The following is a 12426-nucleotide window of genomic DNA, read 5'->3' as shown; positions in this document are numbered from 1 at the left end:
TTTTTCCTTATGGCACGGTGCTCCATCGTGCAGGAAAATGCATTGTTCTTCACCAAACTGTTGTTGGATTGTTGGAAGAAGTTGCTGTTGGAGGGTGTTTTGGTACCATTCTTTATTCATGGCTGTGTTTTTGGGCAGAATTGTGAGTGAGCCCACTTCCTTGGATGAGAAGCAACCCCACACATGAATGGTGTCAGGATGCTTTACTGTTGGCATGACACAGGACTGATGGTAGCGCTCACCTTTTCTTCTCCGGACAAGCCTTTTTCCAGATGCCCCAAACAATCGGAAAGGGGCTTCATTGGAGAATATGACTTTGCCCCAGTCCTCAGCAGTCCATTCACTATACTTTCTGCAGAAGATCAATCTGTCCCTGATGTTTTTTTTGGAGAGAAGTGGCTTCTTTGCTGCCCTTCTTGACACCAGGCCATCTTCCAAAAGTCTTGGGCTCACTGTGTGTGCAGATGCGCTCACACCTGCCTGCTGCCATTCCTGAGCAAGCTCTGCACTGGTGGCACTCCGATCCCGCAGCTGAATCCTCTTTAGGAGACGATCCTGGCGCTTGCTGGACTTTCTTGGACGCCCTGAAGCCTTCTTTACAAGAATTGAACCTCTTTCCTTGAAGTTCTTGATGATCCTATAACTTGTTGATTTAGGTGCAATCTTAGTAGCCACAATATCCTTGCCTGTGAAGCCATTTTTATGCAACGCAATGATGGCTGCACGTGTTTCTTTGCAGGTCACCATGGTTAACAATGGAAGAACAATGATTTCAAGCATCACCCTCCTTTTAACATGTCAAGTCTGCCATTCTAACCCAATCAGCCTGATATAATGATCTCCAGCCTTGTGCTCGTCAACATTCTCACCTGAGTTAACAAGACGATTACTGAAATGATCTCAGCAGGTCCTTTAATGACAGCAATGAAATGCAGTGGAAAGGTTTTTTTTGGGATTAAGTTAATTTTCATGGCAAAGAAGGACTATGCAATTCATCTGATCACTCTTCATAACATTCTGGAGTACAGTATATGCAAATTGCTATTATAAAAACTTAAGCAGCAACTTTTCCAATTTCCAATATTTATGTAATTCTCAAAACTTTTGGCCACGACTGATATACATATATATAAAAGCTAAATAAAATATTGAAACAATACTGAAATAACTGCTGGAATACACTGGTTCACATGCTCTGTACGAAAGAAAGTGTGAAAGTATTACATCACAAGTCCAGTTAAAATGCAGCACAGCTCTACAGCTCATGGTTGAAAGCAGCGGCTGATGCCCTCAGGGGCCGAGTGATGCATTGCTGCTGACTGCAGGGGCTGCTGGGGTGGGAGAGAAGCTCACGGTAGCCCCGCAGCTGAGAGTTATTTCCATGCTCAGCGCAGCAGGGACCAGCACATGCTCACGTGACACCTCCGCCGGCTCAGGAAATCAGGCTGAGCAGAAATACCAAAGCGCTATCATTAATTATTGCAACCTTGCATTAATGTTGCGGTGACAAACAAAAACAAGCATGATTCATAGCCCAACGCATAAACAATGTCACATTTATGAGAACGTATAACTGCGATTTAACAATGCAGGAACAATTAAATTTTCATCCGTATTGGGGGAGCGACTCGTGAACAGAGGACAAAAGCATCCGGAGAGTAATTATAGTCAAACGTGACAGCCGCGGCCTTGTCCTCAAGCACCGTTTGTCTGTGTCCTTCTGCTGTGTGTAGGGTGCACAATTACACGCACACCCACACCCACCCCGGGTTATGTATTACACAAGCAACTTTTTCGGCAATCCAGTTCATCTACAGGTGTTGCCATGACAACCAAATCATTTATCCTTCAGAGCTCCGGCTCGTGCCCATGGAGAGGAATCGTCATAACGCCACCGCAGCATCAAAACGGCTTTGTTGTAGCAAAAAAATATTCCCAACATATCAAAATCCAGCACATTCTTGCCATTTGACCTTTTTCCCTGCACCCACTAACACTCCCACGCGCAAAATGCACGCACACAGCTGGGCTATTGCTCATGTAACTTCTGACTAACCACTGATGCCCATGTTGGCATTCACTATATGGGCGAATGCAAACGATATGCATATCAATACCCATTAACATACACTGGGCATACTGGTCACTATGGCAACGGCTAACATGGAGTCTTGCAGCCAAGTGATGCTAATTCTCGATTACCAAATGCTTTTCAGCCCTCATGTTCTAACACTTTGCTCACGGTGCCGTTCTTCTGCTAAAACTGCCCCAGATGCAAGAGCTCATTCATACAGGGAAGCAATAAGTCATTAGAAGCAATGGCATGTCCCACATGCATTCAAGCTGCCCTATATAGAACAGGCCTCTGTCATTCGATAGAGCGTGAGCTACTACAGGAGTTAGAGAGTACACTGTGGAGGTGGAAGAGGAACAGGAGAAGAAATGGAGATTGAATGAAAGAGTGAACACAGACCTGTCTTTGTTGGAAGGGTCTCCTTTTGGTCTGTGGATCCAGTGGAAGAAAGAGTGACAGACAGACAAACATGGAGACACACAGAAAGTGGAAGTGTCAGTAATGTTATATTTTTGAACACATACAGTAAGGAATACATAGAAATCAATGGAGCAAATACAAATACAAGTTGATCTTGTGCAGAGAAATGATTTGAATTAGGGTTGGGCCGATAGACGATGATGCCATCGCTGATGGCTGATAGACATCACGATGTTGTGCCGGCACCTCCCCCAATCCCCCCACCGATGTCATCGTCCACCGCGATGTTTCAGTGTAGACATTGTCCGATGCCAAATTTGAAGACATCGCCCAACCCTAATTTGAATGATTACAAATATCAACTTTCCACTTAAAATCCTGATCGAAGACTTTTTTTTTCTCATTTACACATTCATGCCAATCATGAATAGAAGTGACGGAACAAACAACAGTTATGTGAAAAGTGGAGCAGAATTTGTGGATAGTGGATTTTGCCGATAACAATACCTAGGTTGGATCACACTGGCTAAAATGGATACTTAATGAAAGCTATATATGCTTTGTTATTTAAGTTAGTTTCTAGTTTATTAACTAATGTTAACAGTAGTACCTTTCAAATTTAAAAATGTTTTAGTAATAGTAAATGTTGAAATTAACAATACTTCTACAGCTTTCATCAGCTTTTAATCTTAGATTTACAAAAGTCATGCTTAAAGATGTCCATCTTTAAATATTCACACAAAAGCCATAACATAGAAAAATCACATAAATATGATTATTGTATGCATACTCTCATATTATTTTCTTCTATTTTAGAATACTTGATTATCTAAAGCTGGCTGCACAATAGATGATTTTTCAAATATTAACCGATTTTAAAACCCTGGGAGACCACAGACAAGGAGACAATTAAACCGATTTTTAACCTCATAAACCTCAGAATGCACACACTAGACGATTCGACCAGACCAAGAGACCACACACTTGAGGATTGTAGGAAAGATTACACAGTGACATGATCTCACGGAGACTCGCAAGATCAAACGTGACTTGAGAAGAAAACTAATCAACGTTGTCAGCTGGCTAACCCTGGTGCACCTTCTATTTCACAGTGAAAAACAAAGTATAAAAAGTAATATGGGTGATGTTCTCTGCTTTCATGGCATGTTGGTGGCTGCCAAGTTTCAGCTATAGAAGCACGCAACATCTGGCAGGTGACGCTTGCTCGCTCTCATTGGCTATCGGGGGTATCACATAAGAGTTTGATATTTACGATTTGAGTTCGGGGATGCTCAGTCTCAATCGGGAGCAGTTAAATAATCTTAATGACACCACACCATAGAGATCGTTCAGGGATGCAAATTGAGCCTTAAAACAGTCTGGCAGGCGGCCAGCCTAATCAAAACACACAGGATTCAACTCGAGCAAGAGTTTTGAATTTTTGACAATAGCTCCAATCAACTATCGGTGCTGATCAGTCGACCTCTGCTTCAAACTAATGAGATTTCACAGTGGCATAGCTACCCAGCACAGAAACCAATCAACCCAAGAAATAAGAAAATTAATCCAGGGTTTACAAATGTGCAGTGCTAAATATTATTGTTAGGAATTACTCTGGGTTATCAATATTGAAAAGGTCACATGACGTCTTCTATTATGCTGCTTTTTGTGCTTTTTGACACCAGTGCATGGCAAAACACTCTGCATTTAAACTAGGTTAAAATTAATTACGATTTTGATTACAACTAATAAAATAGACTATCTTTTCAAAGCAGCAGGTGATGGGTTTGACTGACATGTGGGCTCCTCCATAGACATTCAATTATTCAATCATAATTGTATAAAGTCTATCAGTCAGTCCTCCAACACCCAGTGTATTACTCACAGACTCAGTCTACGACAGTAATTGCCACCTTCAATGGACAAATGTAATTAACACCGGCCATGCTAATTATTCTGAGAAACAATCCCACCTCAACAGCTCCCCCACAGCAGTAGTTACACTTGTTCATTAGCCGAAAGCATTACACCAGAGAGAGAGCAAGAATATGATCATGTGACCCAAGTTGGGTCATTTGGATTCACAGGCATCTGTCTGATGGGATAGAAGCAGATACACAGATCTAAACCAAAAAAAGAGCTCACATGAAAAAGGCGGCACTGTAAACGACCCTTGTGGTTGAAAAGAGAAGAGGAGACCCTAAAGAAAATGGCAAATGACATGTTGGTGTGCCATCTGCTCAACACCAAGGGAGGGCTGGTGAGGGGGTGAACGAGTCATTGGAAAATTTGGCAATAGTCTAAAGAGAAAGAGAGAGATAGAAAGAGAATAAAAAGGATGGATATGGCTGAAGTAGATTCAAAAACAGTCAAATGATGGCAAAAAAGTCTGTAAAACACCAAAATCTGTCAGTAAAACAAGCCATCTGCCCTTGCAGTGTCATGTGACTTTTCATTGTTTCAGGTGAAGTTGATGCTAAGCGAAAGCTAGCAGCCCTAAAGTTACTCAGGTGTAAAGTAAACACATGGCCACATCTACCAGATGCTGTTTATGTGACTGCTAGTGAGTTCATGTGAATCATCTGATGGCACAGCAGATGACACCAAGGCAGACAAGTGGAAAATACTTCACATTATATACACACACCAACAACAACAACCAAAGATTTAACACAAGCAGCAAAGATTGTCACAATGTTTGAGTCAGAACAAGACTCAAGACAGAATCTCATGAATTAACTAAATAAACAGATTTTAATTGTGAACAAAATGAGCAAACAAGGTGTTGAATGAGGATTTACTGACTGACAATAACTCAATCAAAAGGTCATGTTGATCATTCTGTTTGACACCGGAATCTTTTTTCCCTTCTTTAACAAGGACAAACCTAATGTAAAAAATTACTGAGAATGAAAAATTTTTTTTTAAGTAAATTACTTAATACTGTTATTTTACACAGCTTGATAAAAAAGTCAAACCTAGAAGCTGAAAATGGAGTGAAAAAAAAAAATACATAGAACTGCTTTTTTCCCCCCATTTATGGAGAAAAATGCTAGGAGGTGTTAAAACCATATTTCTCACATCTTTTAGAAAAAAAATGTGCAATTCAAGAGAACGCCAACTAATACGCAGTTTTTGTTTACCTAGCTTCCTGATTTATTATATTCATATACACTAAAGCTCTCTGCACTAAGAAAATTTGTAAGCCCTCTAAAAGCTTCTCCTAAAAGATCTCAAAAGGAACCGTGAAATTCCTAATATTAATTCCAAATCATGTTAACTTTTTCTATTAAAACTACAAAAAGACCATATTGTGCACAAGGTTGTATAAGTGCATTTATTCAGCAAAAACAAATGTAAATTCGTCTCAGCAAATAGCAACTGATCAAATCATTGAATGAATCTTTTTTGAAAAGAAGCAAAAGATTCAAAATCAATGGTATAAATCAAAATCGCCATGCATAACAAATACTACAGTTAAACCATAATTACTATGCAAGAAGCAAAGTACGGTATCTGCACTCAAGGAAAAGAAGAAATAAGTCTCAGATGAGAAAGAAAGCACTCAATTTATCTCCGCAAACGGAGGGTATTCAGTTTGCTCTCCACTGAAAGGGAAGGCAAGAGAAACAAAAATGGGGTGTGCATATTGGAGAAACAAAATAGAGAAAGTGAGCAACACTAAAAGGGTGCAGTGCATTCAGCAACCTCTTTTGCTCTCTCTCTCTCTCTCTGACTCTATGCTTCGCTCTCCCACACAAGTTGATCCACAATCTGACTCTACGCTGAATTTTAATCACAAACTCTCCTACACAGTGGCCCCATCATACACACAAAACGAATCTCCACACCACACCAGCCGCCTGCCTTAAAAACTACAGGAGATGCTGTACTGCAGTGCTCAACACTGATCCAATCCACCAAATGTTAACCTCCACACGCTCAAGCACACATCAGTATGCATCGTGTGCTGTGATGAGGCAGGCTCAAGTGCACACTATAGGCGGTAGCGATCAGAGGTGCAATGGATAGGTCGATTCCTCAGCAATGCAGGGAGGGAGACAAACAACTTAACTGTCAGCAGCACAAGGAGTGGCCCACTTCACTTCGGTGCCATCTCTCTCTCTGGATCTGTATGGAGCATGTTGACATAGCACATGCTGGGAAGGATATTGACAGTCTTGAGGCTACTGACAGCTTTGCTCACTGTGGAAATCTTTTCAGATTTCTTTTCCTCCAAATGTTTTAAAACCATACAAGACATCAATAGCATCAGTTTAAAATGAACGTCATTTCAAACCCAACAGAGTTGCACACCATTCACAAATGAATTGGTTTAACAGTTTAAACTGCAATTGATTCCAAAATGTAGTAAAAAGGATATATGTAATCTGAAATCGAAATTGTAAAAAATTTAATCTGACTGTAATTTATGTAGGAAGGCTAGACTATCTTTGAATGTCTGTTAGACAAAGTCTTGTTTGAAGGAGATAGATAGACCGATATACTGTTTGTGCACTTCAAATCGCTTATTTGAATCTTAGCTAAAAGCTTAGTTTACAGTTAAACAAAACTAAACTTGCTTGAGCTTCCTTGTTCTACAGAAAACTTCAATGGCATGGTCCAATCTCGCTCAAAATCAAAAAAGATATTACATTTGTGACAGCATGCTACTGTACGTAATTCAATCCCAGGTTCTCATGACATTAGCCTGTCACTCTGCCAGAGGCCCAGCAGCCCGACTCTGTCCAGACAGGAGTATGTTGGCTTATGTAATGCTCAGGCTCGATGGCACAGCCAGCTGCCTGTCCGATGGCCTGGAAAGGGTCCTATTGTGACAGACTGTTGCACTCAATTTCAGTTTCACAAGACAGACTGAGTGCAAACAGGAGATACCTTCTGAAAGGTGTTTTCTGTTTTTTGGTTCCTGAGTCTGACATTGTAAGACTTAGTTCTGCACCAATATTACTAGTGTAATGTAAATGCTGTTAAAATACTAGTGTGTGTGATGTAAAACAACTAAAACTCTGTACAAACATCCAAAAGTATGTGTAGTTCAAATTGTTTTCCAGTTTCAGTGAATATTACAGTGCACGCAGTTGTTTACTCATACTTGCTTTAAAGGATAGTTCACTCAAATTCTGTCAGAATCAACACATCCTCATGTTGTTCCAATCCTGTACAAACTTTCTTCTGTGGGACACTAAAGATAATTTGAATTATGTTTCAACTGTCCATGCAATGTAAAGTCAGTGGGGACCAAAAGAACACCAGAAACTTGGAACAACATGACAGTACATAAATGACAGAACTTTTATTTTTAAGTGAACCATTCCTTTAACATAAACCATAGTCTATTTAGCTAGCAAACACACCAACATACAGTCTTTAAAACGGTTTTTAAAATTGACAGTTTTCTAAACAGCCAGCATTGAGGCTGTGGAAACGGTTTCCTAGTAGATCCTCAGTTATGCAGTAAAAGAGCCCTCAGGCCTGTACTTACGGTCTCTGCAGAGAGCTTCCCAAACTGGTACCGACACAGTCTTTTTCTCGTTCCCTGTTTCGGTCCCGCTCTCGCTCCGTGGCATTGGCTCCAGCTGACAGGCTTTGGCCGAGCCTTGTGTGCGTGTTGGTATTGACGCGCCGGTCCCGTGGTGGCACGGGTGGAGGTGGGGGTGGGGGAGCCGGGGCCGGGATGGGTATCGGGATGGGCCTGCTGTTGTGGCTCTGATTGGCGTATATGTTGGTGGAGGTTGCAGCGTTAGAAGTGGGTGGCTGGACCGGGTGGATGGGAGGTGGAGGTGGGGGCGGGCAGGGCTTACGGTCCAACCTCAGATCTTTGTTCTCCTGGCTGAGCCGGTCCAGCTGCACTTCAAGCTCCTCAATGCGCCGCCGTTGAGTTTCCAGAAGCTTCTGTTGGCTCTCGATGATGTTGTTAAGCTCCAGTAGGTACTCCACCGCCCGGTTAGGGCTCTCTGGGCTGCCCTGCCCAGCATCCATGCTGATGGACACTTGCGTGACAGTCACCGTAAGCCGAGATAAGCTTCTGGGATCACCCCGAAAGAAGAAGCTCTCCCCCCCACGTGGAGCGGGTGGGGGGGAGAGACGGTTGAGTTGAGTTGAGTTACCAGAGTAAAATAGTCAGTGGTTTTAATCGGAGATTCCCCAAAGTTAAATTCAGCTTTGGAAATCACAGTACTGGAAAGCGATGAGGAAATTCCATATTGGGAATTTGTATTCACATTCAAGGGATGATGATAATGTTAACAAGTGGATTGATTTGTTTGTTTGTTTACGATTGGTGTGAGTGTGTGATTGTTTATGTGTGCATTGCTACTCTTCTGTCAAATGTGCAATTTTTCCACTGCCACCAAGGAATCATGGAATCAAGATCTAAGCCAGTTTGCAGAAATGAACTTCAGTCATTTAGCCATTCATTACTCTCATTAGTTAATGAAAGTGAACAAAAAATTATTTGACAGAGTCATTATAGAACATTCCCAGCACCTCAAGTCCAAGGTAAGGATGCAACGCAAAAAGCCAAGTCAGCAAATATCCATTACACAGGAAAAGCCGATTTCCTTTTCGTCCATTTCTCTGGCGTGCATCCTCTTCCGTTTCTCTTTCAAATGTGGAGTTGAAGTACTGCAGCTGTTTTCTGGCCGTCTATTTATGACTCATATTCCAGACTGAAGTGTTTGGGAGACATTTTCGTCAGGAGTCTTTCTATTCCAGAGGCGACTGAGATGGAAAGGTAGAGAGAGAGAGGTAGAGGGAGACAGGGAGACAGAGAGAGAGACCGAGAGAGAGAGAGAGAGCGAGAGCGAGAGAGAGAGAGAGACCAAAGTTCTTCTGATAAATCCACTGCAATACTAAATTAGCTTCTGGGAGGTGTGCGCATGTCTTTCAGAACAACCCAGTTCCCCCTTCTCTCTTCTTCGCACCCTCAAAACCAAGATATCTTCATTCAAGCCATTAATATTGCTCATCATTATGCATCGTAAGACATGGAATTAAATTTCCCACGCATGATGCATTTCAGCATTGCAAAGTCCGTTCAACACATATATTTTTCATAACACACTACTTCTTTGCGCCGTCATTCCATTATTTCTGAAGACTAATCTCTCAATGTAAAATAATTACATCTATCATTATTGTTTCATGCACGCATTTGTCGTTTACTCACGAGCGGTTTCACACTTATTGCCCAGCCAGTCCTTGAAGACAATCGCGCTTCTCCAACACGTACAGCTGCGCGATAATGAGGAGATGTGTAGAATGCGTCCCAAAGCGATAGCACCAAAGTCGATTAAATCTCCAAATTCGACGTTCCAACGCAAAAGGTTTATGAGTTTAAACCGAACAAATGATTGATCTTCTGTTGCGGTTGATGGCAACGCGTTCCTCTCGATCACCTAAAACAAAATTGAGAGGAAATACAATCCTTGCGGCAGGATGTCCACTGCCTGTCGAGTTTTATTTCGCTTTGTGTATCAATCAGCGCAAAGGCGCTCAGGTCCCGAAAACAGCTGAGACGCGCAATACAGCGTCCGCGTGCTCGTCCACACAGTGTCAAGCCAGTGCGCGCGAGATCATTAAATAACACCCATGTTGATGGAGCACAGCTTTCATTATCATTTTTTAAACCAATTTACAGAGACTGCGTTGCATGACAACTAATTAAACTACCCCCAACGGTTGTGTCTTTCAGTAGCCAGTATGACAGATGTCAAGACGTGTTGATGCCAGTAACTAAAGATATTCGTTCATGAATGAATTGCTCACATGTTGAACAGGCATGCATTCCCTCCTGATGCTCCCTGGACAGCACTGCACCTGCCTCCCCTCGCCGCCATTTGGTTTCACCGCAGTGGCCACATGTGTCTCGATCTCTAGTTTCGCAGCACGTCGATGATGCTCAGCGACTTTCGCCGTGGTAAAGGGTGATGAAGGGGTTAAATTCATTTGAGTGAGTCAGAGAGAATATATTTTTCTTTTCAATCGAAGCTCTGACGTTAGTAGGACCGTGTAGCGCTAGAGGAACATGCCGGGGAAACTGTATCCCCGTGGTCGGCCATTTTGGAGCGCGGTAACATTCATTTCGACGGGAGAGTTGCTCTTTGCGCTGAGCCAAAATGAGTGCAGTTTCTCTCTCTCTCTCTCGCTCTCTCCCTCCTACACACACACACACACGTACCTCAAGACTCAAACCGAAGGCTGTGTGATGCATTTAATCTGCAGAAAAAGCAAGCCAGCATAGATTTATTTTACACATTGAAGCAACGTTGTTAATTCACTGCAGTCCAAATTTAAATTTAAGCCAGCAACAGGTAGCCTACATTAATATAAAAACAGGCTTTGCACGGTTAATGCGAGCTTAAGATGATGATAGTGCCTAGTATGAATATTTTATTTGGTGTTATAATTTCTGCTGCAGCAAAAAACAGGGATAAGTAGCTTTCGGCTTTTACAGCAGTTTTAGGATGTTCCATGTGCTGAATCACTCTCTGCTTTCAGCACCCACATTAAACCATCCATTTTTTTCTTCCTTCAACCCACTCGTCCTGCCCTCTCTTTCTCTCTCTGTGTCTTAGTCACAGCTGAACTGTTTATGAGTGAAAGGGATGTGCTAAGCACATGCAGGATAAGGAGACCACTATGCTGTGGTATGCTTTATCATTAGGGCTTAATTTATCTATTAATGGCAGTAAGATTCCATGTTAGGGGTAGAATTATGCTTCTGTCAACAGTTTCCCAGTTTAATTCACCGATACATTGCAGTGTGACACATTATAATGTCGTGCCTGCTGTGTTGTACAACCAGTCTCAATCAGCTTTCTAGGGAGGCAGTTATTTCAAAGACTGTCAAAGACATCCCAGTGATAAATTGCTACAAAAAAGTTGTAAGTATAATGCTCAAAAATGCTGTCTAGGTAGGCAGGTCACTGTTTTTTTTAAACAAAAGCCACTCCGTGCTGACCTCCGGATCCAGGATGAATCTTTACCTCAGAATTCTGCGTCACTGGCTCACTCCAGGTGCCCTCTTCTGAGAGTTCATGAAAAACGTGTTCACGCGTGAGAGTCTGTGCTCAGCACGGGCGAATTGGGCACGCTTCGCTCATATAGAGCATATCCAGTGTTTATGTAAGAGGTGCATGCGGAGGAGAAAAGAGTTGCAGAGGGGGGAAAAAAACATGTATGGAGAGAAATCCATTTAACTTCTTACTCTCCCACACAGAAGCCTTAATTATTCAGCTGCATAATTCTATGTGCATTTTGATTAATCTATCTATCTATCTATCTATCTATCTATCTATCTATCTATCTATCTATCTATCTATCTATCTATCTATCTATCTATCTATCTATCTATCGTCTTTCACTGTATATGTACATCTTTCTATCTATCCATCCATCCATCCTATTTCATCCTCTTTTTCACTACTCCTTTTCATTTCATCCCCTTATATATCTTTCGTTCCTGTTTTTCATCTCTCTTGTGCTCTTTTATGTCTCTGACACCAGTCATAAAAAAGCTGGAGAACATTGTGAAGATCTGAGCTTCAAAATTACTGTCATGTTTTTAACCCTCCCCATCTCTTCCTCTCTCTCCCCACAGGGCAACCACAGCGTTTGTTCTCTCACACTGAGCCTTCGATTCCCTCTTTAATGCTTTAGGAACATTTCCTATTCTATTCATTCACAAGAAGCATGTTATTTCAGGAGCTTCATCAACATGTCACATCGGTTTTGCAGTTGTTCTGATATTTGCTCTGTAGAGCTGTGTTGGCTTTATGTGGTCTGGTTTTGACAGTGACATTAGCGCTTAGAAAGAAATGGCAGTGCTCCATTAAACAAAGGGCAGGAGGGAGGATTCAATATGGACCAATAGTTAGGTTGTAAAACTAATAAAGTCACATTCCATCACC

The 12426-nt window shown here is 41.9% G+C and overlaps 1 protein-coding gene across 1 annotated transcript in view; it reads right to left on the bottom strand.

Moving 5' to 3' along the window:
• LOC132098274 (IQ motif and SEC7 domain-containing protein 2) overlaps window positions 1-10640 on the bottom strand; it is an 85574-nt gene extending 74934 nt beyond the window's left edge. The window contains exon 1 of the mRNA XM_059504440.1: window positions 7998-10640. Within this exon, the coding sequence (XP_059360423.1) occupies window positions 7998-8494 (497 nt within the window). The 5' untranslated portion in view covers window positions 8495-10640. The remainder of the gene's footprint in view (window positions 1-7997) is intronic.
• Between the last annotated feature and the right edge of the window lie 1786 nt (window positions 10641-12426).

This window comes from Carassius carassius, chromosome 21 (assembly GCF_963082965.1).
Source record: "Carassius carassius chromosome 21, fCarCar2.1, whole genome shotgun sequence".
Classification (NCBI taxonomy): domain Eukaryota; kingdom Metazoa; phylum Chordata; class Actinopteri; order Cypriniformes; family Cyprinidae; genus Carassius; species Carassius carassius.
Note: the sequence above shows the minus strand (reverse complement) of the source record. Positions and strands in the feature narration are given on the sequence as shown.